Here is a 27,037-nt window from a genome sequence, read left to right as displayed (position 1 = left end):
TTGGATCCCTTTTGTTCAACATCTTCATTAATGATGTGGACAATGGAATCAGGAGTGGACTGGCCAAGTTCGCTGATGACACCAAACTTTGGGGCAAAGCATCCACACCTGAAGACAGGAGGGTGATCCAGGCAGACCTGGACAGGCTCAGGAAATGGACGGATGAGAACCTGATGGTGTTTAACACTGAAAAATGCAAGGTTCTCCACCTTGGGAGGAAAAACCTGCAGCATCCTTATGGGCTTGGCAGTGCTAGCACAATGGAAGAAAGAGACTTGGGGGTCATCATTGAACATGAGCATGCAATGTGATGCTGTGGCTAGTAAAGTGACCAAAAAGCTGGCTTGAATCCATAGATGCTTCTCAAGCAAATCCCGGGACGTCATTCTCCCCTTGCACTCAGCCTTGGTGAGGCTGCAGCTGGAGTACTGCATCCAGTTTTGGGCTCCACAATTCAAAAAGGAGAAGCTTGTGAGAGTCCAGAGAAGAGCCACGCACATGATCAGAGGTCAGGAAAACAGACCTTACGATGACAGGCTGAGAGCCATGGGGCTCTTTAGCCTGGAAAATCACAGGCTTGGGGTGATCTGATGGCCACCTATAAGTTTATCGGGGTGACCACCAGTATCTGGGGGAATGTTTGTTCACCAGAGCACCCCAAGGGATGATGTGGTTGAACGGTTATAAACTACTGCAAGACCATTTCTGGCTGGACATAAGGAAGAATTTCTTTACTGTCTGAGCCCCCAAGGTCTGGAACAGCCTGCCATCAGAGGTGGTTCAAGCACCTACATTGAACACCTTCAAGAGCAAACTGGATGCTTATCTTGCTGGGATCCTATGACCCCAGCTGACTTCCTGCCCTTTGGGTGGGGGGCTGGACTCGATCTTCTGAGGTCCCTTCCAGCCCGAATGTCTATGAAATCCATGAAATCTATGAATGCGTGGACAATCCAGGAATTAAGAGCTCCAGGAGCTGACGAAATTGAATGTTTAACAAGGCCCTTAAAATAGGTAGTCCTTTGTTTCTGTTGGCTGACTCACCCCAACCAGTGGTTTGAACCTTTCTGCCAGAATTCAAGATGTCTGCAAATTAGCTCTTCCTTTCAGAGTCCTCCACTGTCTGGAAGCCTTTCCCATGCCATTCCACAAACACTTCAACGGGAACCACTACAGGAACAGTATGGCTGCACAGTGTAATGGTGACCAGCAGGGCTCACTTTTTCTGGGCCTTTGTCAAACATAATTTACAGATCAGCCAAAACCATAGCAGCCTGCAAAGACATTTTCATTTTTAGTTATAGATCTCTCAGGAATCGCCTGGCATTCCTCACTCAGAAATTTTTCCCTCAAAAAGGACACTTTATTAAACTCTCAGTGGCAAAAGTAAAAGAGGTGTCCTGTAACAAGCTTTCCCTTGCAGGCAATCTGACCCTGCACTTAACAAGTTTAGTGGCCAAAAATAGGGAGGTTTTATAGTTTTTATTTTATTTTGTGTTCCTCCTCTACATCCTACATTCTCCCTGCCTTTTTTTTTTATCAGCATCCTCACACATGGCAGCCTTGAGAAGGGCACCCTTGAGAACAGCAGCAAGGTGGATGGTGATGAGCTAGCAGAATACAGCATGTATTGAGCATGTAAGGAGGACGAGTGTATGGAACTGCTGAAATGCAGAGGGACAGGTACCCTGGGAAAAGGAAAGAAAACATGGTTTCTAAGAACAGCAGAAAGAGAGGGAAGAAAACAAACATATACAATATACATGGGAACATCATGCTTTTAATTGAGGCAGCAGACAAATGCTGCAGAAACTGATAAACCACCAGGTCCAGCACACAGCACTCAGGCCCCACATCACCCTGTACAGAAACACTCCATGTTTCTCTGCCTTTACAGACATTTCTACCAGCTATAGGAATACTACTCAGTGTGAGCATAGGAGAAAATGCACTATCGTTTTGCAAACATTAAGTGTGCTACAAAACACTTCGTTCACGACTTTGCAAATTCCTTTATTTTTTAAGTTTGGTTTGCCATTACTTCTTTGTAATGTCCAATTGGTCACATAATGTTTTTTCTCTGATCTGTTCATTCTTCTCACACCTTTGGCATTCCACCTCTGTTTAATGATATTTGGAATAAAAGCTTCATTTGGGGATTCCAGTTTCAAATATGATTATTAAAAAGCTGATGTCTGACTACATATATGAGCATGCTACAATCAAGGCCATGTTGTTTTAAAAGCTATAAGCATTCCAGTCAAATCACAGGACTTGTGTGGCTTTCATGCGGGCCTCAGTTGCATATTTGACAGGAATTTTAAATGTTTTTTAGTCTTCATTTGTTAATGTAGTCATTCTGAGAATGATAAGAAGCAGTGAACACCAGTGTATTGATCACAACAAAGTATAATTGCCTTCTGCCTTCAAATAAGCCAATCAAATGTCATCCTGGTATGATATGAAAAAATAAGTTTGATGACAGGATAAGGTCCCATTGGGAATAAAATCAATTTTAGTCATGGGGTTAAGTTGATCAGTATGTCAGACCAATAGGCCACATTTAAGCAGAATGGGGTGAGGAGAGGTAAAGTGCTGACGGTGCTATAAATGAACAAAAAGGCATAGTGCTCTTTAAAGGATTACACCACTCAAAAATTTCAAATGTGTTTCTAAAAATGTTTACTAAACATATTAATGCATTACTCATAAGCTATTTCAAATACTGCTGTCAGCTGGATATCTTCAGTTTCTTACAAGAGGCTTTGCCGAACCAAAATTTTCTATGGAAAATAAATTGTGAGAAAAATATATAGAATAACGTTCTGAGAGATGTTTTTTATATATTCACTATAAAGTCACAGGGTTATTCTATTACATTTATCAGCAATGCATACAATTTACTTTGATCAGATTTAGGGTTATTCTGGCATAATTTGGAAGATTTGCAACAACAACATATTTCATATTCAATTCCTTTGGAAATGCATGCTTTTTTAAAAATTCACTGGGCATATACACATATTATTTTTCACTGTTGGATATTCACCTAGCTTTTAAAGCTATCATGGATACAGAAAAAGAGACCTTGGTAGCAAAAAGGTTTCACAGGCCTTATTACTATAACTATTGGTAAGTACAAGGTTTCAAACATTTTTCCCTGCAATAAACCCCAAATCCCTCACTGCAACGGGATAACATTTTCAGGGAAAGATGATGGAGTGTTACTGAATGTAAGCCTAGTTCATAGCAATGGACATGAAGTCTAATATTTAGGCTTGAATTGGATTTGCATTCAGGAACTGTCATCATCAAGACTATTCTAAAATATATAAGGGAAACAATTAGAAAGATCATACCATGAGCATGGAAACAATACAGTAATGGCATTTCCCTAAATGCTAGCACTGTAGCAATAATTTCTATAGCTACTCTTTTCACTCAATTATCTGAAATTTGGCTCTTTATAAGTAGACAGCTACCTTTAAAAGACCTGATTTTGCAAAGATACCAAGTATTCACACTTTCTATTCACTTCAGTGGAAACTGCACATATTCAGCACCTCTGGGAACCATTTTTCTAGTGCTGAAATATAGATTTAGAAGCCTAAGCATTCCAGATCAAACATTTTGACTTATAACTGTATACCAAGTCACACTTTGAATTGATTCATAACACTTTTCAGCACAGGGCAGTGAAAATGTATTCTCTAAATATTTCTCCATTAATATTTCAAGATCTTTCCTTTCTCCAATTATGAAGCATGACAAAAAGTGACAGCAGAAAAAGTGTAACAGAGGATTGAAGCAGGTACCACAGAACATCTACAACAAATAATCAATTTGATAAACTTGTCTGTCCATTAATTATCTGTTATAAAATTTCACTAGGTATGAACATTTTTAGAGTTTGCAATTCTTCTTTCATAAATATTGATGTTATACTATTCAGGCATATTTTTTGTGAACACCGGCTTGTACAAATGTGAGGGGAACCAAATAGAACCCATACTTGAAAAACAGCTATTTATTTTTGAAAAGATGTTTCCAGGTTGTTATTTTAGATTATGCATTCAGCTTTGCCCAGTGCCATGCTGAAATTCCTGCTACAACAGTGACATAACTCAAATCATTCCCAATCACACAAACACTGAGGCAGAGGTGTTTATTTATGACAGGGCTTTTGGCCATCACTACACTGTTTGGATACTTTTCAGATTATTAAAACTTCTTAGTGAAGTCCTAAATTTGTTACTCTCCCGTTTCTGCTTGAGTAAGGCTATCTTTGGAGAATGATGGGGAAGGAGATATTCATCAGTGTATGTCCTTCCTTCATCATTACTAAAAAGATGGCAGAGTAGGGTGACACCTTAAAGACTAACCAGTTCAGAGAAATATAAGTTTTTGTAGGCAACAGCCTACTTTACCAGATGCTATGAATAGGGACCTACCCGAGTCATGGTAAAACAACAGGTTTTTCACAGCCTGCTCACACCACTTCCACGGGCATTTTGCGGCAGCTCTGCCCCTTGCCGCTGATAGGCCCCGGTGGTCCTGTTGCTCACCGTTGGTAGAGGGGGCCTTTACTCAGTCTACATTGCTATTGCTTTTTTTGTTGATTTTGCAGGAAATTGCAGCCAGTGCCGGATTTCCCAGTGACCACAGAAAATGTTTTTCGCTGTTTACACAAAATCTGAGAAACCACAATTTAGGTAGGTTCCTAAGTATGAATGACACCTGATAAAGCAGGCTATTGCCTACAAAAGCTTACACCTTTTAGAATGAGTTTCTCAGCATGCCTTGCAGGTGCTCAGATTGTAAATTAGTCATCTCTTTTGGAAACAATTCCATAATTGATTCCTTGTATTTTTTTTTTGTTTGTTTTTTTAGAAGACAAGAACTATACAGTCCCTCCTATTTATTCTCTCCTTCAGGTTCCTCTGCAGCAGAGAGTAACAATCATTAGAAAATTTAGAGTAAGAGACTACTCCAAACAAACAGAAATATGTAGTGCTACATATGACAGCTCTAAATTAAACTAATCTAACAAAGTACAAGAAAAATGTCAGGCAACACAAGCAATAGTTACCAGGGCTGTGCAAATTTTCGCCCAGTTTTTTGTTTTGAAACTATTTTGATGTGTTTTGAGCTCAAAACAGCAAAATCAAAATGAAACAACAGCCTTTGAAACAGCTTTGAAATGAAACAATGGTGCTCAAAACATTCAGAAAGTTTTGAAACGTTTCAAGTTTCGAAGTCAGGCTCACTTGGCTTTAGCGTGGGTCCCAGCCAGCAGCAGCAGCCTCCTGTCATCCAGCAGGCAGATCAGGGGCCCTCCCACACACCTGGAAGGGCTTTGGGGGTGTGCTGGACTCCTCCTGGGGGTTTAGGCCCCCAGCCTGCCTGCCAGATGACAGGAGGCTGCTGCTGCCAGCTGGGATCAGCACTGGGTGCAGCCTGCACCCAGCGGTGGGAAAATCAGTGTTGCCGCTGGTCCCAGGAGGCAGCAACAGCCTCCTGTAACCCAGAAGGCAAATTGGGGGCCCGGACCATTGGAAGGAGTCTGCAACAGCCCCTGCAGCTCTCTTGGGGGTGCAGGCGAGCCCCCTATCTGCCTGCTGGATGACAGGAGGCTGGTGCTGCTGGCTGGGGCCAGTGGCAGCACTGATCTTCCCAATATGGGCTGCACCCAGCACTGGGCCCAGCTGGCAGCAGCAGCCTCCTGTGTTCCTGCAGGCAGATAGCCAGCTTCCCCCCCACCTCCGGCATCCCCAGGAGGAGTCAGCAGAACCCTGCAGCCCTCCTGGGAGTGTGGGGGGCCCCGATCAGCCTGCCAGATCACAGGAGGCTGCTCCTGTTTCCTGGGATGGTGCTGGGTGCAGCCCGCACCCAGTGCTAGGAAGATCAGTGAAGCCACTGGCCCCAGCCAGCAGTACCAGACTCCTGTCATCCAGTAGGCAGATCGGGGCCCTCTGGAAGAGCTGTTGGGGGGTGCTGTGCTGGACTGTTCCCAGGGCTCTGGGCCCCCTGATTTTCCTTCTGGATCACAGGAGGCTGGTGCTGCTGCCTGGGGCTAGCAGCAGGCAAGCCTGGGGCAAATCAGCTCATGTCAGGACCAGCCCCGACCCAGGGAGGGGTGGGGGTGCGTCTCTGCACAAGCCAATATGCCCTGGGCCCTGTACTGGAGCTAGACTGAGGAGGGTGCAAGGCCCGCAGCACCTGTCATCTGGCAGGCAGATCAGGGGCTCACCTGCACCCCTCTGGGGTAGCTGTGGGGGCTGTGCTGGACTTCTCCCAGGAGTGTGGGCCTCCAATCTGCCTGCTGGATGACAGGAGGCTGGTGCTGCTGGCTGGGGCCAGCAGCAGCACCAATTTTCCCAGTGCTGGGTGGGAAAAATGTCAAAACAGCAAAACAGTTTCGATGAAACAAAATGGAACAGTGCTTTTGAAACAAAACAAAACTCAAAATGAAACACTGTTCCACTGAAACAAATTCAAAGAAGAACAGTTCTGTTTTGCACAGCCCTAATAGGTACATCAAACATAGCTGTGATTATGGGGAGTATTGTGACCTTTATATTTTTGGAACAAGTAATTAGAGATTAAACCAAAGATTTAGAACTGACATTACTTAAAAAATCCAGCCCAAAAAAGGTGGATGACATAGGACACTGTTGTCACAAAACTTAGCAACTTTGGCTTCCATTAGCATTCTCCAGTTTCTATGCTGCAAAATTTGCTATTGATGCTATCTGAGATGCTCAGAACAAGGCACTTGATTTCATTATGATTTAACATCTCTTTGCAAGTCCTAATGCAGTAATTTACTGTTATAGAATAAACTCAGTATTAGACAGAGGAGGTATCATATCATTTGCAGCAAATAAAAAGCAAAACATTTGATGATTACGAAAGAGAAATTTTCACAGCTAATCACTCTCTCTCTTACACATGCACACGCAACACTCCCAAGCCTATACTATGATAACAGAACATTAACCATGTGAAATCAAGCACACAAAAGCAGGACAATCCAGAACTAAAGATACTTGTGCATATGCACTATGATAAATTAATACATTCCATGATCACATACCATATTTTTCCACAGGGCCCAATATTATTCAGTGAACAGACTGAATGGTGCTCATCAGTAACCACCTATTCAACATTTTTGTTTTATCCTCATTGTTTGGTGTATAACTATATGCCGTATTTACCTCAAATGAGTTAAACCAGACTACAAAAACACAATTACCAATTTTCTTTAGAGTTTTTTCATGGTGATCATCCCCGTAGATGACTGACATAGAAAGTGAATTTGAAATGAGGCAGAAAACTGGCATAGTCTTTATCTACATCACAGTTGACTATGACACTGTATAGCAAGGCCTCAAATATAAACTACAATGTTATCTGACTGCAAGCTATGTGCTTTCATCATGAATATGATCTCTAGCAGATCATTCAAACTACCAACTACCAACCAAGAAAAAAAAGAAGAGTATGAACTCTGAAGAATGGAGTCTCCCAAAGGTCAGTGTTAGCACAAATACTTTTACAACATGTATACCTCCGACTTCCTGTATACAACACCTAAGCAATGCATGTATGCTGACAATGTGACCATAGTAGCCCAAGGAACAGACATGACAGAACTGGAAAAGACACTGAGAACTGACATGGAACTCATTGCTGACAAGTGGCACTTGAAGATGAGCATCAGTAAATATCTTCACTCTTCTACCTAGACAGTTGTCGAGCCACAAGCATGTTGAATATTAGAGTAGGCAACCATGCCTTCCCCATGAACATACCCCAACCTGCTTAGGAGTCACATTACACTGTTCCCTCACCTATAAACATCACATTAGGGAGGTCAGCAGTAAAGTCTCTGCAGGGTAGCTGCCTTAAAATGTTTAGCCAGCATGACATGGGGTGTCAACTTCAAAGTGCTGAGAACCACTGCACTTGCAATGGTAGGGTGTGTTGACATGAGATGTTTATTGCACAGTTGACTAATTAGCTGCACAGTAAACGTCTTTACATGTACACATACACCCCTATTAGTTTGGAGTAAACTAATTTACTCTGTAGTAGGGTAATTCTTGCAACTACAAGTACTATTCTGTTGTGAAGTGAAAACTGTTGTAGTGCACATGTAGACATTGCCCAACTGACTGGGGCACAGGGGTGCTTCAATAAGGGGGCTACCTGCTAGCTAGCCTCGCACTGAAGATCCCTTGTACCCCAGCCAGCCCCTTCAACAGCACACTGAACCAGGGGGATCAGCCCCAGGCTGACCACCCCTCCCCACCTCCTGGGTTCCCAGCCAACCAGGGGTGATCCACCCAAGTTCTGCATGCAGAGCTTATTGCTCCCGAGTTAATTGCTCCCAGGCACATGTTCAAATGGAGTGCCAGGAACAATTAACTCCAGAGAAATAAACTCCACAGTTTATTCAGGGGCTGTAATTGCATGTGTAGATGTGCCTGTACATGCCCCAGCACAGTATTGTGTTTCTGCATGGTCCAGAAGTTGTCACGCTAAAAAGACTGACACTGTACTTAACAATGAGCTGAAACATAACAGGCTGCACAACTTACACACACACAGATGCACTCATTGTACTCTTGGGTATTAGACGAACTGATATAAGAAGACAGACCTTAACACCATTACTAGCAATAGGAGCAAGAGATTACGAAAAACACCTGCTCTATCAACTGTTAACCAAAGAACCAAGCAGATAGAGACTTAAGAGGCTTAAAAGCTGTAAACTGTACATGAAGCCCACAAGCTCCTGGAGGAGACCAAACCTATGGGCAGCAACAGATTGGACCAACTGCTGGAAAAGATCAGAACTATTCCTACAACATTTTATACCAGCACCAAACAAGTCTCCCACCAGGCACAACCTTGAGAGAAGCACGGGTCAAGTTGAACAGACTGAGATCTGGATATGGACTCTTCAACACTTCACAAGATGAACATCTTGGCCATACCCCTGTGTGAATGTGGTGTCCAAAAACCAGTGCTGCACTTAACTGAAAGCTGCAATCTTTACAAATGCCCACATGGGATCAATGGAATCCACACATTAAGCAATAATATCAGAGATTGGCTCAAAGATTTGAAAGTTGATATCTGACCCCACATGAAAGAAGATTTCCATAGAGATCTGAGGGAAGACCCTGGATGTTTCCTAACCTTTAATTACCCCCGAAACACCCACGGATGGTGAGGCAGTAACGTTATCCATATTTTATGGGTGGGGAATTAAGGCACCAATAGGGCAAGATGAAAAGTTTCCACTAAATGTGGATGTCCAATTTGACAAGACCACAGCTTAACTCTTCAGAATTTCTAGCAGCATGCAGTATTTTATATATCTAAAGTACAGCTTCTGCAAACCTGACTATAGGGCATTCAGATCATACAAATCTGATGTCAGCGTCACATACAAGCTGGGCACCCAGAAAATAAAATACAATCAGGATATGATCACTGTCACAGCACTGTGCCCCAGCCACCATGCTCCTGAGGATGCCCTATACATCTGCTCCTGTTTTCATGCTACAGATGCAGAACTGCACAAGTCAGGCACCCTTCTGCAGTCATACTTGAGACCTCGGTCTCTGGCCAAGCTATCCTTTGAAAATTTGAAAATTGTGTCCAAATGTCACATCTCTGCTCCAGAGCATGGGAGCACTAGAGATGCTCAAAGAAGGTTGCCAAACTATTTAAATATGGACATATAATCCTGTTTCCCATATCCTCATTCTTGGAATCAAGAAAACATTCAGGTCAAAACACTGGGTGCAGACAGAAGTGCAGTTCCCAGCTGTAACTCAGAACATATTCTGCGAAGTCTTCTGAGTTACAACATTACTCCAGACCAAACAGAAGTTCACTTTTGGTTTTGGGAGGGGTGGTGGGGGGAGTGAAAATCTAGCTGCTGGCTGGAAGCCTGCAGCCAGGTTCCCAAAGCAAGCTCTCTGCCAGAGGGGGGAGTTCATTCCTGCAGCTCCCCAGCTGGTACTGAAGGGTGGGGTGAGTGAATTGGAGCTCTCTCTCCCACCATGGGGAGGGGCTCCAATAGACCCACCCCACCATCCAGAGAGGCTGAAAACCCCCCAGACTGAACTCCCTCTGTTCCCTTCCCCCCCCTCCCATTCTGCAAATAGCGACAAGCTAGGAACTCCACAGACACGAGTTACAAAAGATGCTACATTTTGAAATGTCTTTATCTGATACCTCATGCAATAAGGCCAGCCCCCCACCCCCCAGTCATCTCTATGTAAGGAAAGGGAGGGCTGCTCTAGGGCCCCCCCCCCCGTACTTCTAGAGTGAGCCACTGCAGGCATGTGCCTGCATTTCTGAGATGTTTATATGGTTACAAAACTGATTTGGCCTAGCCAGGTTACACTAACCTGCAAAGATTGAATCAATTCAGGATCAGACTTTTTGAATGTCTGTCCCTAGCCCCAAAGTACTGGGGCTCCTTGTGCTCTAGGTGGGGAATGACAATGTTGAAGTGCTCCAACCAGAAAGCTCTACAGGGCCTGTATGCATGTCCAGGAGCTCATAAAAATAGCTTCTGAAATGCTTGCAAGTTACATTTGGAAACATTTCAACTCTGTTTACACCCATAGTTGAATATATATATAACCCTGAGCATGTACGTATTTCCACTAAAGTCATATAACTAAGTGTTTTTTTAGATCTTCACTTACCCCCACTTCATTCATATTTCTCCTGGAATGTGTATGAAATCAATACTATGACATCCACAAGAAATGATTTCAAACACGGAAGGGAGCTACTGCAGTTTCATTTCACTTGTATCACTACAGGTTCCTTCACAAGTACCTGCTACAGTTTACAGCTACACATGGTAGTATCTTCCTTTCCCCTTTTGAAACTGCTCCAAAATATGTATGGGTATACCTTAAGTAACCTGTAAGGCCTTCTTATTCCTCCTGCTGGCCTACACACTTGTCTGACTATCCTTCAGGGCCTCAGTACCTTGTAAACGCTTTGGGACAAGGACTCTGTCTTATTTCTGCTTGGAGACATCAGCTTAATTATGAATAAATATTAGATTAAAATTATATGTCGAATCACATCTTATCTATTCAGTGAACTGAAGAAGACAAAAATATTGACTAAATTTGTGTACGTTGTAATGTCTTAGAAATAATTTATGATCTCTTGAAAGCTTATCTACAGGCTGGCTTCTTCAAGCTGTATCACTTGAAACGTGTCTTTCTTCATTTTTATTTAAGCTGTTAAATAACATTCTTTGACCCAGTCTGTTGTGACTACAACTCTATCAATTATGAAATGACATACACTATCCTTGGGTCCTTCAAGCTGCTACTCTACAATGGCCATCTTGTGACACCAGATATGCTTTGGCACAAAGCGTGATTTTACACTAATCAGAACTCTACACAAATTATGATCTGAAAGAAAGGTCAGACAGCAGCTTAAGGCTGGAAGAATGAGAATAACATTCCAATTATGTCAAGCCAAAAGAAACAACAGGCTAATGAGACTGTTTCGATCGTCTCAATTTATCAACATTTTATTTTCAGAGCTTCATAGCTGGATAACATTTATTAAGATAATTCATCATCCCCATGCAGCATGTCATAAAAATATAATTATAGTATTGTGCACAACTGGAATATAGTTATATAAAAGAACACGCTGGCAAAATAAAACTGTGTCTGTACATGTATTTTCCTCTCAATATGTACAAATATCACTCTCAAACTATCTGGCACAAATTTTTCAGAATTCATTAGTACTACACAGGTATTTAATTTAATAGATACAAGTCATTTAAAAGATCTTTCTTCAATATCTTTTGTATAAATTTGTAACATATTTGCAGCGTTTAATCCAGTTATTTCACATTTGGAGAAAATAAGAATTAGAGTGTTAAAAACATCCACATCCAAAAGCAAAGAAATACAGCATAAAGGCTGTAAATCCAGTCCAGTAATCTATCTATAATCCTACAAATCATGCTATTACGTCTTTTCCACTTGTTTTCTTAATGGTATGGTTGAAAGTGAGAATGGCAAGAATGAAAACTGTTATATTAACCTACCTTAAAAACAAATGTTTTAAAATTTCTCCACAATTGTTACAGTTTATTATAGTATTAGTATAAAGGTGGAAGCTAAAGACCCTAGTTATGAACAGGCTCTCATTTTACAGGGTGCTGATCAACCACAGAATTTAAAATGGCTCAATCAGCTCTTTCTAAAAAAAAAATCCTACCTGCAACATAACGTATTTTCAACTAGCTGCTCCCTTGAAAAATAGATGCAGGATTTTGGGAGTGCTCACAATATGAATCTCAGAGCTAAACTCCCAGTGCTGTGCTAGAAGACTGTACATATTGGTGCTTTTCAGGCAAAACACAGAAGTCCCAGAGTTCTCCAGGCAGCCCTTTGATTTTGAGCCATTCTTCCCATTCTTATTGTTTAAATCAGGGCTATACATCTAAGTGGCCAAGGCCCACAGGCCACTTTCCATAGAGACCATATGCTATGCCATGCACATCTCCCCCCTGCACTCCACTGATTCCTCTGTGTTGTGCCACATTGCCACCACAGGAGCTCCTACCTGCTGCACCACATAGCAGGTGAGCTCTGCCACACTGTGCAGCATCCTCAAGTCCCTCCCCTGCATGGGATCCCTTGGTCCTAGCAATCTGCACCGCCACACCTGAATGGCTGAAGACTGGAAGCAGAAGCTGGAAGAGAGAGAAGCAGCCCAGAGACTCCAATGACAGCAGCAAAAGCAATGTGGGGAACAGCACTTGGACTGGGAGCCTGGGATTAACCAAGGGGTGGGCAATTATTTTGGCTGGAGGGCTGCTTAACGAGTTTTGGTGAGCTGTCGAGGGCTGAAAGAGTAGCCCTGTCCTTTGACAGGTGTCCTGCCCCAACCCCAAAACCTTTACCACCAGAAGTCCCTCCCCTAGCCCCGCAAGTACTCCTTGTGGGGGGTGGGGATTGCCATCTTGGAACCAGAAAACACACAAATGATACACTAAAAGTCAAACATCTACTATAAAATATTTTAGTTTTAATTAAAAATATTTTTGTCTTAATTGATGTGTGTTTGCATAATGTACATAGAGGCGACTGCATAATAGCTCATAATAGAGTCTTGCTCTTGAATATTGTGTAGAGGGAGGTGGTGGGGTGTATTTGTGGTTGGGGAGTAGGTGAGTGTGGTGGAGTGCGGAGGGGTTGTGTGGGTAGGGAGGTGTGGGGGTATGTGTGTGGGTTAGATGGGTGTGTAGTGGCGTATGGGGGGTGTGTGGATGTATGTGTGGGATGTGTGTGGGGGGCTCCTTGGAGTCTGCAGAGCATGCAAGTCCCTAGAGCCACATATGGTGGCAGCATGCAGGGCCAGCCCTACCCAGCCCCATAGCGTACAGCTCCCCACACTCCTGAGTCCCCAGCTGCATGTGGCAGCAGCATGAAGGGCCAACCAGCTCAGATGGGCCCCATAGTGCATGGCTCCCTGTGCTCCCAGCCTCCTTTCCCATAATGGGAGTCCCTGGCCCTGGCCTGGTGGAGCCCTTACCTAAATTTGCACTCCCACAAGGAGGGTGGGCTGGGAAACAGCCACAGGGCCACCAGGCAAAAGCCACTGCCAGGCAGAAGCTTCCTGTCTCCAGTGCCCCACCTTGGGACTTGGGGCAAGCTGGGTCGGGTGGCTTGACCCATCTTGCCCCAAGTCCCAAGGTGGGGTGAAGTGGAGGGTGGGGCAAGGTGGGTCAGACCAGGCTGGGGTGGGACTTGGTTGCTTAGCAACCAGAGCCAGGGCTGTTGCTGCAGGGATCACTGGCACTTCGAGGGCCAGGGCAGGTGATAATTGTCTTTTGGCTTTCAGAGGGGTCCCACCAGCCCACAGGCTACATTTTGCCCATCCCTGGGTTATCCCCTCAGAGACTGCATGTGGCCTAAAGCCACCAGTTGGAAAGTCCCAATTTAAACAAACAAGCAAAAAACAAATATGCTAAACTTAGGGGTTGAGCTTAGGCAGCTAATTCAGTAGAACAGGCTCAAGACAGATATTTGGAAGCCAAGTTCAGCCAGCCACTTGAAACTTTATTATACTCTTTCTCAAAATTGATATCAATACTAACTATTGGCACAAAAGCATATTTTAAATTAACTACAACTCAAACTTTGAAAATATTTGACAAATTAGGAGCAAAGGTTCATTGCATTCTGATCAATGGTAACGGTATACTGTATCATACAGATGCAACTTTGGTTCCGCTCTATTTATTCTTTTAATTGAAATCAATGCATCACCCTTCCAGATCAACGGAAGAGGAGTTGGGAAATGCAGTGTTGTATTTTAAGTCAAGTCTCCTAATGAACTCCCATTAGTTCATAGGATCATAAGAAAGTAGAGCTGAAACGGACCTCATGAGGTGATCTAGTTCAGCCCCTTGCTCAAGGCAGCACCATCCTTGACTATACTATTCCAACCCAGTGTTTATCTTAGCATTATGTTATACAAATGTAAAAGCATCCATTCTGATCCAGGTTGCAGTGGAGACATGTCCACTTTTCTAACACTAATTTGAGAAACTTGAGGAGGAATTGGCTTCTCTTTCATAGATTCATAGACTGTAGAGTTGGAAGGGACCACAATGGATCGTGTCTGACACCCCAGCCAGGTGACTATCAAGCCTCCCCTTGAAGACCTGCAAGTTAGGTGATAGTACCACGTCTCTTGGAAGCCCATTCCAGATTCTAGCCACCCTTACTGTAAAAAAATTCTTCCTAATGTATAACTTAAATCTGCTCTCTACTAGTTTGCACCCATTGTTCTTAGTTACTCCCTGGGGAGCTCTGGTAAATAGCACATCACCAATTCCCTGTTGTCTTCCCTTGATGAACTTGTAGGCAGCTACAAGGTCTCCCCTCAGCCAACTCTTGTAAAGGTTGAAGAGATCCAGATCTCTCAACCTCCTTTTGTAGGGTCTTTCACGGAGGCCACTAAGCATGCAAGTGGCCCTTCTCTGAACCCTCTCCAGATTCTTGGTGTCCCTCTTGAAGTGCGGCGCCCAAAATTGGACACAGTACTCCAACTGCATCCTAACCAATGCCACATAGACGGGGAGCATCACCTCCCTTGATCTGTTGGTCATGCATCTGCTAATACATGACAAGGTGCGATTGGCTTTGTTGGTGGCCTTGTTACACTGCCGGCTCAGGTTCATACATTGCTGGCTCATTTTCATAAGCTGGCTTGTCTTCATGTTAAAGAAGTCTTTAACTTGCTTAATACACATCAAAAGATTAAACTTTCCCCTATCAGTGCTATAACCCTGTACCTTAAAAGAGCAAAGTCTATTGAACTATTTTAAAGAACCATTACAAACCTGATATGAAAGCCACTGCATATGGTAAATCCCACCCGCTGCCTCTGCTTAACTGCAAATGCCCTAGCAATCTAGCACTATGACACTGTGATTGGGTATCAACTTTAAATCTTTTTAAAGTACTACTTTTTCTCCTCAATGATTTCCATAACAAATCCTTACTTACACCAAATGTCCCTGAAAGATATTCAATAATTCCATGTGGGAAAGGATTTGATTATAAACATCAATCCAGTATGTTTTACTGTAAAGAACGAACCCAAAGAATGCTTCTGAAATATTCTCTATTTGTATTAAAGGCAGCATGATGGTCAGACAAAGCTGTTAACCAGGAGACCATTTCTAATCAATCCCATAATAACATTACCTAGGGAATTAATCTTAGAAATGATGACTAATGGATACATAACTTCAATTCCTGTAAGTATTAGGTGATTTGCTGAAGGAAACTGTCATTAGATCGTATGTTTTTGTATTGCCTGTAGGCACTTGGCCAGTTTCTGATGGGGGCTCACTTAAAGAACAAGCCCAATAATTCAGTCTAACTGAACTCTGAATCTGGTTCACGACAACATTTAAAATTAAGCTATAAATCTGCCTAAAAAACATATTTCTTCTGTTATTTTCTTTTTAAATATTAGAATAAACAAAATCAGATACAAATAGTTTCCTCAATCTATGCTGCCTGACTATTATGGCACTGAACCAAAACACACCAATATCAGTGGGATATCTATTAACTTGGGAGATTTGGATCAAGCCCTAATTATACAGAAGGCAACAATTTTCAAATCTGTAGAAATATTTTAAGTGCAACCATTATAATGTTAATTCCCAGCAAAAGCAGCTCCAGTGATGTTATGATGCTACTAGACCATAAAAAAGACTATTTATTGCATGGAGGTACCCCAAGACAAGGTTACTCTGGAAGTTCACCTTGTGTCACGCATGGACTTAGCTCCCAAATTAGGTTTGCTGTTGTAGTATTTGTGTCTAACTGTAGCTTGTGCAAAACTGTGTCTCTACTGTTCTCCTATCTATATACGTTATAGTATTTGCTATAAACTCAAGCTTGATGCAACTTTATGTTTCAGCTAAGGTCCCATCAATAAGGCGTTGATTAATTTGAATTGCCCATGACTGTCCATACTTAAAAGAGTCAATGGATGAGAATTAGCATTTGACTTGGTTTGTGTATTGGTCCTCCAAGCAGATGTGCTCAGAAGTACTGGAAGCCTGAGTCTGACCAGACAGTGATATATTTACATTTCAAAAGAAGCCTAATACCTACCTGGTCAAACTATCATATAGGATAGAGAGCAGATCAGATCAGATCAGATTAATTACTCAAATCTGCATGTCTAAACAGGATGCAAAAATATAGCCTAGTAAATATGAACCTTTGGGGGATCAGGAAGTTAGTGGCACAATGTAAGCCCCACAGAAATGAAGTGTGATATACTTTAATACCCAGACTAGCAAAGATACTTATGGCACTACAGAGTATGGCTGGGTCTTCAGTCTGCCCAGGTACAAGGTACTGACTAAGTCCCCCAGCCAAGGAGGCTGGGTAAAACAAGCTGATGGGAATGCAGGAGGCCCAGCAGGCAGGATCAGAGTCAGGGTCTGCACTTAGACCCTTGACACTGATTAGCATCTGCATATCTGGATTAAAGGTGTAGGGTAAGAACAGGTCAATGTTCTGGTATTTTCTTTTGTTCATTTACGCTTTTATCTCTGTCAGTATGTCAACATATGGTTACTGGTTTCTAATGCTTGCTCTGTTTTTATAATAAATCATTTTATTGTATGTCTCCTTACTGGTTGCCTGTGGAATGAGTGACTTTTGAGCAGGTGATATCCAGGCTGACCCTCTTCATGGAGAGGGGGACCTATAATTTCTTCTTTCATAATCCAAAAGTGGTGACCACTTGGGGATGGCAGAGATTCCTCGCTTCAGCTACACAGTCTAGTGTAAGAGCAGAGAAATGTTGCTGCTGGGACAGGGGCTTATCTCAGGTCAATCTCCCTGCCTTGAGGCAAGAAGCAACACAGTGAGGAGAAACATGGGGCTCCGGGAGGTTTTGTGACAATAACTTTAAAAGGAAATTGACTGGAAGTGACAAAGCCACAGGCTACAGATTCAGACCAAATGAAGAAGTCAGTCATAAAGCTCTCTCAAGTGAAAATGTAAGAATTCCCACGCCACTGGAGCTGACAACTATTTAAAAAACACCACAGATTTCTTAAAGAAACTGGGCTCCTTTGAAAAGCTTCCAGCAAACACCATATTACCCATTATGGATGTCACATCTCTGTATACCAACATCCCCTATGAGGAGAAGCCAAAGAGAACATTATCCCTGATGAGGACACTGCTTCTATTTCCAAACTATCCTGCTTGGTCCTCACACAACTATTTTAGATTTGGGGGATCCCTATACCTACAAACAAATGGCACAGCCAGAGCACATATATGCTCCTTTCTCCCCATTCCAGCAATAATGCAATATATTTATGACAGAACTTGAGGTCCATTTCCTCCACAGCTGCCCTCTCATCCCCCTGATACACCTAAGGAACACAGATGACATCTTCATCATATGGACACTTGTGAAAGACTCTCACAAGAAATTTCACCTGGACTTTAAAAAGTTTCACCCCTCCATCAGACTAACTCTGGAATATTCCAGCCAGCAAATCCATTTCCTAGATACCACAGCAAAGGTTTGTAATGGCTACATAATCACCACATTGTATCGGAAACCTACCAACTGCTACAGCTACCTTCATGCCTCCACAGTTTTAATCTTAAGCACGCCAAGCTCTACAACCAAGGTCTATGCTACAATTGATCTACTCTGATCCCACTAACCACAATGTACACCTTAACTATCTGGATTGGGGATTCCTGCAATTACAATACAATCACAAAACTATAGTCACTCAGATCAACAAAGCTAGACTCAGACCTTGCTGCAACTAGTTACAATACTAACACTGAAAAAGAATCTCTCTGGCAGTCACCTACTCCTGCTAAAACACCATGGACACATCATAATGACCTTCAGCATGGGAACAAACCAGTCCCAGCTTACAGATACCCCCTAAACCTCAAACATTGTCTCTAACACAACAGGCTATCTAACTCCTGATCTCAGGCACCAGGCCTTGCAAGAGACCCAGATGCAAGCTATGCCCCCTCATCAATACAGACTACACCATCACTGGACCAAATAGCATAGATTCTAACATCTGAGGTTCATTTAGTCGCACCTCTACCAGTGTTATATATGCCATTACCTGCTTACGGTGCCCCGCTGCTGTCTGCATGGGACAGATGGGAAGATCCCTACATGTAAGACTCAATGAACACCAATCTGACATCAATTCCAGCAAGTTGCACAAACTGGTGGCAGAACCCTTTAACCTCCCTGGACATCCCATTGTGGACCTCACAGTAGGTGATCTTAGACAACAAACCTTTACAAATAAACTTGAATGTGAAACTACAGAACAAGAAATCATCCATAGGCTGGACTGTGTTCAGTATGGTAAGTACTTATCCCATTACCCATCCCATAAGTACTTATCCCATTACCCATCTCATCCCATAAATTAAGTATTTATCCCACTACCTGGATTAGCTTTTGTGACCCATTTGTCCCTATGGGTTTATTATGTTTGCTTCTCCCAGCACTGCTCTCTCTCCCCTTCCCCACTTTTCTTGTCTTTTGTATGCAAAACCCTCTTTCTATTTGATAAACTGATATGTACAAATCATTTCACAGCACCTGATGAAGTGAGCCTGGGCTCCTGAAAGCTCGTACTTTACATCTTTGATTTACTTAGTCTATAAGGTGCAAATCTGCACTGCCTTCTGCCTGGCTTCAGACAAACATAATTAACTACCTCCCTTGGGCCTCTTATCTTATCATCCAAGAAGGCTTAGTTCAACAGTATCAATAACAACTAGAATGTCCAGATAATAATTACTTAAAATACTTTGGGGCTACAGAAACAAGAAAATAAGTGTAAATATTCAGAACAGTCAGGTACCTCATGGTCCATAATATTTTTTTCTTGATATTATGCAGATGGCTCATGATTTGAAAATGTGGCCACAATTAACTACATTGCAGCATATTTATTTAATTGATACTTCATTCATTGGATGCATTCAATTCTTTGACTTTCAGTTGGAACTTCCAGCCTGAGTGCCACTTTTGGTTCTGTACTCTGTAGCAGGTCCCTATGTTTTAGGAATTTGTTTCACACAGGCCAGTATCACATTGAGCTCATAACTCTTGTGTCAACTAAATACACAAAGAATAAAAAAATCATGCCCTCATTTATATAACACAAGTTTCTACCAAGCCAACTTACAAAACAGTTCATTTACTTCAATCAACAGAGGGAGTTAACAGGCACAGGCAGCAGTCGTAACTCAAAATTTAATGAGGGGCATTTGCAAGGCATACTTTCCAAGGAGTGCTATCCCTGGTGGAATCTGCTCTACTCAGTTGTAGGCTCTCAGGACCTTTGCAAGAAGGAAACTCCTTTTCAATGTTTTTATTGTTTAATAAAGTGGTTTAATGACGATTTACAGTGGGCCACTGTTGTCCTGGTGGGCTGCATGCAGCCCGCAACCTGCATGTCATGCATCTGTAGTCAGATTGTCGTCTCAGTTCTCTCTTTGCTGGTTCTGTTGGTTATGTTGCAGAAACCAATCAGAGGTCCTTCCCTTTTTCTTGTTCCCCTTGGGGAGACTGTAACCCAATTATTAGTGAATGTGCACAAGGTCCATGGAGAATTTACCCTTAAAAACTGAAGAGTATTTCATCCAGTAAAGTGCAGTGGTACACAAATCAATGGATACATTAAGAAGGATGCTGTGCTTTTCACTTGAAATCACGAGTATGACTTGGTTCTATAACAGCTTTATCTGATACTGACCTGTGTGAAATGAATTCCTAAAAATAGGGCCAAAAGTGGTACTCAGGCTGGAAGTTCCAACTGAAGCACAAAGAACTGAATGCACCCAATGAATGAACTACCATTTAGCAGCCATTTTTCAGCATTGGTGCCACCATTGATGTACGCATGCAAGACAGGATACAGTGGCAAAACTGGTTGTGTTGTATTGAAACAAGAGTTTACACTACAGGTAGCAGTTTGAGTATTGAAACCCCATTGGTCATTGTCCTACCAGAGGCTCAGCTTCTAAGGAATAAGGAAATATTTTTGAAAAAGAAGACTTTGGTATCCATGCTGTGCCTCATCTATGGATAAATGCACAGCAATTCACTTTACGTTCCCGTCGAATGACCATCTCTTAACTGTGCCAAATCTACTTACAATTAAACAGGCAAGGTCCTTTGGTTAGATGTGAGATCTTTTATTAGACTAACTGAGTAGTTGGAAAAAAGTTCTTAGCAAGCTTTTGGGGGAGTCACCCTTCATCAGGCTTAGGAGTCTCTGCTGGTATGCCCAGCCTCTACTGACCAGATCAGCAGAGACTCCCTATGCCTGATGAAGGGTGACTGCCCCCAAAAGCTTGCTAAGAACTTTTTTCCAACTGCTCAGTTGGTCTAATAAAAGATCCCCCATCTAATCAAAGAACTTTGCCTGCCTCTGTCTTTAGACCAACATGGCTACAACCAAAAACTTTACAATTAAACATATATTTGAAAAGAGGAAAAAGCATTTAAAAATCTAATTTAAACTCTGCATGTAAGCTTAACATTGGAAGTCACCCTTTTGTTCTCTAAAGTTAATCTACATGAAAAACTTTTTGTCAATCATTGTCAACCTCTAGCAAGGACAACAATATCAAAACCACAAATGAGATCATCCTGGATCCAATTTTAGTTGTCCTGCTTGAAAAAACTCCTTGTTTTTTTCTGAAGCAGTTCTGTTAAAAGAAGCCCTGCCTTAGAATAAGTAGATAAATATTCTAAAAGGGTTCCTTGTCACAGAAAAGGGCTGAAGTTCCATTTTTATAATAAAATACATCAAAGTTCATTGTTATCTACACAATGACAATCTGGGAAACTGACTGTCAGATTTTTCAGCCTGAATGAAAATTCTGATTTCTGCAATCCACAGTGGAAAAAGAATGACAATCACAAGCCTCCAGTAAAACTGGAGGATAATCTATTGCCTTGTATTGTCTCAAAGGCTGTAATGACTCTTATCTTTCCAACAAACTGAATAGACAACCTCATTCTAATTATATGCAACAATCCCACAAACACTGTTATTCGATTTTAATTGTAAAATAAGAGACCGCATGTTGAAACACGATCCCCTGGCTAATTATACTACAAAAATATTTAGTGGTGCAAGTACCAACAGAAAGAGAAAATATTGATTTGTTTTATGGTTTGGTTTATGTTAAAGATAGACATGCTAGCCTGTGGCAGAACACTTTAACCTCCATGGACCCTCCATTGCTGACCTCAGAATTGATGTTCTCAGGCTGAAAAAATTTAAAACCCAGTTTGAATGGGAAATTACCAAACAAGAACTCATCTACAAACTGGACTGTGCTAAGTATGGTCTACAGGAAACTACAGATTATCCATTACCTGGATTAGTTTTTGTGACCCCTTTGTTCTTAGGCGTCCTTTACTTATATGCCTCCAACATCACTCTCCTTGTTCCCTCCTCCTTCCGCTCTGCTTTCTACCATATTGTATTCTAATTTCCCATTCCACTTAATACTCTGCTCTATGCTATCCTTTCACAGCATCTGATGAACCTGGGTTCAAGAAAGCTTGTGCTTTCTCTCTATATATATCTTATTTAGTCTATAAAGGTGCATTTCTATCCTGCCTTCTGGCTGACTTTAGACTAACATGGCTAACCACGTCTCTTGGTGTATGTTAATCTAATGTAGCTATAGTATGGCACTTATTTTCAATCTAAAATCATCAGCTTCTTTCACTATGTAACACTGAAGCATACAAAAATACAGAGACATATAAACATACTTACGCATCTTTGACTGATTTTATATTTTTAGAGGTTGACTTAAGTTTGGCTATTTAATTTGCACTAAATTAAATAGAAGTCTTTTCAGAAGAGACGGATATTTGAAGGAAAGGTTTTGATCTATTTAGTTTAGTTCAACTTTTGAATTTTTATGCTAATTTAAGATTCAATGTTTTTGCTAGTATCGTTTCCTTCCTCTACACGTAACCCAAATGACATGAAGCTCACTGTCTGGTATTTAAATTGAGCTATGAATTATTATTATTATCATCAACATTGTTGTTGTTGTTATTATAATTAATATTATTCACACTGATGTCACCTACCCTACTTTACCAATGTATTAAAGGAACAGAACATGATATATGATGACCATGATATATAGCCCTAGATTACTTTAACTTACTATAACCCTGGGAAAACTCAGAACTAAAACTCCACTACTGTAAGTGTCTTGTATCTTGTGCCTTGTGCTAACAATTACTACTAGCTCTCCTGCCACCAAGGTGCTGTAATAGTATAGAGATGCCACCTGCAGATCAAGCAAGACATATATTGCTGGGCTAGAGGAGTAGCTGCAGGGAGGGACCCACCTCAACCTTAACAGCAGCCTGTAAGACTGGGCTACAACCTAAAGCAGTTACCCTAAGAGAACTGTCCATCTGTTTGCTCCATATACTGGTGTAACTTTTATTAATGTAAAACATGATGCAACTCACCTCAGAGTGCTCAAGTTTTGTGCCCAGGCCATAAACTGTATATTGCCCAAAACCTCTCTGGATAGGCAGTGGATTCTGCCTAAGAAATTCTTAGTAGATGGAGATATACAAAATATAGCAGCTGGGGTATCCAGATGATACAAAATAGTTAGGTGAAGCTGGGTACTAGAAGACATACCCGAGACTAAAACAGGTGAGCTGCACATGACCTCTCTATGGTGGGAAGCCTGTGGCTTTTTAGGAAGTATCTGTTTTCAGGAGGGGTATTGGCAGTTTCTTAGACAGTCCTGTAGAGGGGGGTCCTGGGATGCAGGTGGATGGAGCACTGCCTAGGCTAGGGTTTGAGCAGAAGCTGGGGGGATGGTGTAAACTAGAGAGCTGCTAAAATAGAAGCTGTTTTTGGACTGCTTAGACAACTGTTTTTGAAAATCTATGTCTGGGGAATCGCCCTTCTCTTTCTGTTCTTGCTACATCTGATTATTTCCAGCATTATTCTGAATTCGTCTTTAGCTGCAAGAAAGGGAGTAGAGATGCCACCTGCAGATCAAGCAAGACATATATTGCTGGGCTAGAGGAGTAGCTGCAGGGAGGGACCCACCTCAACCTTAACAGCAGCCTGTAAGACTGGGCTACAAAAGCATTACAGGAAATGACATTTGAAAGATTCATTCATTACTTCATGGTGCTTTACTGTAGTCATACATTTCAGAAGAAATGCACATAATTAAATGAACTGACAGGTTCAAACAGTTTTAGAAGATTGTGGTGGGAAAATACCATGTAACCTATTCTAGTACAAATATTCAATAAGAAGCATTTGAATTCAATATAGCTTCTGTGAGATGAAAGACTGTAGTTATGCAAATAGATTTACATTTATTTTGTTACATTATGACATCTTAGCCAATTTCTAATACAAGGGTGGTATTAACTGCAAATCAAAGATGGAAACAGCAAGTCAAGCAATCTCCATGTAAGCTCCTACTTTTCCTGATGTGTGCATGACAGTGTTCATGATGATCTCTGTGATAGTCATAATTCTGTAAGGATAAGCAGCCACTACTCCTTTTCTGTAGAGCTATAACTGCTGACAAAAATGCTGTTTGTGCTCCAACAAGACTGAATGTGGATGACTCACATTCCAGGCTGCTAATTTTGAGAACTATACTAAGCTTCAATGTGTACATTTGCTGGGTCTGAATCCATGGCCCATTACATCATCATGTGGTAACAACATGCTTTCACAAAGTTTTCTTTCATTTCATTACTGACACCTAAGGGCATTAGACAGCCAAGTGGCATCAAAGAAGCTTTTCTCTCCTACTCTTTTTGCTCTTCCTTTTGAGGTACTGAAATTACATCTCATTGTGTAATATAACTTTGGACCCCATACTACTACAACAATGATCAAACAGCATTTCCCTTATGTTGAACTGTGTTCATTTTCCCACCCATTATCAAATACCAACATGCTTGCTGGTAAAATGGACATGGTCAGTAGCATAACTAGGAATGGCTGAGATTCACAGGAGGCACCAGACTGGTAGCCTCTAGGAAGCCCAAAAAGGTGGGGACTGATTAAGCCCCTGTATGTGGAGTCTGTATTGCTGGAGTTGTAGCAGCTGCCTGAGCCAGCCATGGTAGGAGCCCTGCACCCTTGCTGGGTTGGTAATCCCGTGCCTAGCAACAGCACCCGGGATCTTTGAGTCTCTGTCTCTGGATGGGGTAAAACTTGCTCACAACCCACTCTCCTCCTCTCCCGCCCTTGTTTTACACAACATCCTCCCTCCCCACTCTGCTTTGCCCAGGGTGCCAAAATAGTTAGGCTTCTGCATGTGGTCACAGCAGTAAGCTACAGGGGTGTACAGTAACAATTCAGAAAGGTTCAGACAGAAGAAACAGAATCAATATTACAGGGAAAAGAGAAACATGAACTCAGCCCTTCCACTTCAAATCTGGCTTAGCTCTGTCACATGGGACCCATTCCAAAGCCTATTCAAGGCAATGGAAGGAGTCTCTTTGAGTCAGAACTTAATGGAAAAATATTGCCATCTCTGCAAGACACAGGGCAAGGTTAAATGACTTGATTGCATATTCCCAGCTGTATTATAGTTATTCTTACCCATGTCAGTGAACAGGAAATATCATACCATTACCAACATACTAAGCTGATTCCGAGTTAGTGTGTTCAAACTCAACCCTTTCAAACAATGCAAGTAAAACATCAATAAAACCAAAATAATAAATAAAATGAAAAGCAGCTATATTTTAGTCTATGATAAATTTTTTGAAAAGTAAAAAAAACCCCCATAAAAAATGTTTAACAAAAAAAATTCGTCTCTGAAAGACCAATTTCATCAGAAAAATAATTTTATGCATAAAAAGCCTCTAAAATAGTTTCAGTTTTCCTACCAAAAGGAGCAGAACAGCTGTATCTTGTGTGAAGAAAACTTGCTTTATGAAGAATATAACATGCGAGTCATGTTTTCATGTCATGTTATACTATTAATCTCATTATGGGGTGTAGGAAGTGTCAGGGCCAGTGGACACATAATTCTCTTTGCTCTGTACACAAAAATAAAGCTTACACTCTAATTCTTCATTTTCCCAGTTGAGCCCTAAACTCAATTACGAAACAAAATCTAGAGCCACAGCTCAAGCCTAGATACAGAGTCTGCACAAGTAATCAACTCCAATTCCCTCTGCCCACTGTAATTACAAAACAACATTTGGCACAGCTTCTAAACAGTCACCGGGTGACCTCTTGGTTAATATGATATGAGGTACTTACAGGTCTCTTGTCTCTGCTACACTGTAGTCAGTATGATTATTTTTAATTTATATGCAGCTCAATATAGGTTACAATATCACAAAAAAATAATAATGATTCTCCCGACATTGAAACTAGAGCCTCATGTCAATAAATATATTTTAAGAGTGTAGCTTTCAAAGTGAGTAGTTAAGATTTTACGCTATATATAATGATTTTTTCCCATATATGAACCGTAATTGAAAATAGTGGTATTCTACTTGCCCACTTTAATTTATTACAGCTAGAAGGACAAACAAAGTGAGGCAGGCTGATGCATGTCACAGGCTGTCAAACCAACTTCATAGCACACATCACACTTAGCTTTTTAATACTAAGAGATTGTGTAGCTCCCAGATATGTAAGGCATTTACTTGGCTCACCCTTTAATATTTATTTAGAATTGGATTCAGTGGGCCAAACTGGCATTGGAATTACATCAGGGAAGTTACATAAGGGCCTTTTTTCCTTTTCTATGAATTCTGATTCTTTTTTTTTTTTTTTTTATTTACTGTGTCTTCACAGCTTCCCCTTCCTGCAGAGGCTGCTCACAAGCCTTCACCTGAAAGTGTGTGGGAGAAAAGAGTTCACTGCTGCATATAGCAGAATTTCTACTCCAGCTGGCATATACAATAGCACATGATAATTTTAACTGGCTGGCTTTGAAACCCAAATGAAAAGAACAAAATACATTACCACCTTACTTTGAATTTTAGCCTCCGAAAAGTGAGCAAGTGAAGCCACACATTTGTTGAATAGCCATCTTACCATCACTGTTGATACAGACAACCACTGGAACTTGCGTGCCAGGTCCACAATGCTTCTCATTATCTGGTATACATTTTTCTAATTCCACTATTCGCCAATCATAGCAAGAAGGCTCCTCACATGGGATAGCTTCAAGAAGATGAGGGCAGTTTCCAGTCCCTCCTGTAGGTTCATTTGTGATGCGTCGTTTCCTGAGTTTAAAACCTAAAGTGCCGGTAGAAGATAGAAGTCAGAAATAATTCTGTGTGAAAGGCAAAGTGAAAAGTGAGGGCTGGGTCATTTGTTTTGTTCTGCTTTTTATCTACCACCAACCAT

At 41.6% G+C, this 27,037-nt stretch overlaps 1 protein-coding gene across 1 annotated transcript in view; it reads right to left on the bottom strand.

Moving 5' to 3' along the window:
- THSD7A (thrombospondin type 1 domain containing 7A) overlaps positions 1–27,037 on the bottom strand; it is a 528,740-nt gene that overhangs the window by 138,732 nt on the left and 362,971 nt on the right. The window contains exon 10 of the mRNA XM_090046913.1: positions 26,723–26,926. Within this exon, the coding sequence (XP_089903039.1) occupies positions 26,723–26,926 (204 nt within the window). The remainder of the gene's footprint in view (positions 1–26,722; positions 26,927–27,037) is intronic.

The sequence above is a fragment of the Crocodylus siamensis genome, chromosome 5 (genome assembly GCF_052110815.1).
Source record: "Crocodylus siamensis isolate JL-2025a chromosome 5, ASM5211081v1, whole genome shotgun sequence".
NCBI lineage: Eukaryota > Metazoa > Chordata > Crocodylia > Crocodylidae > Crocodylus > Crocodylus siamensis.
The sequence above is the reverse complement of the archived record's forward strand: the minus strand, read 5'-3'. Positions and strand labels throughout refer to the sequence as shown.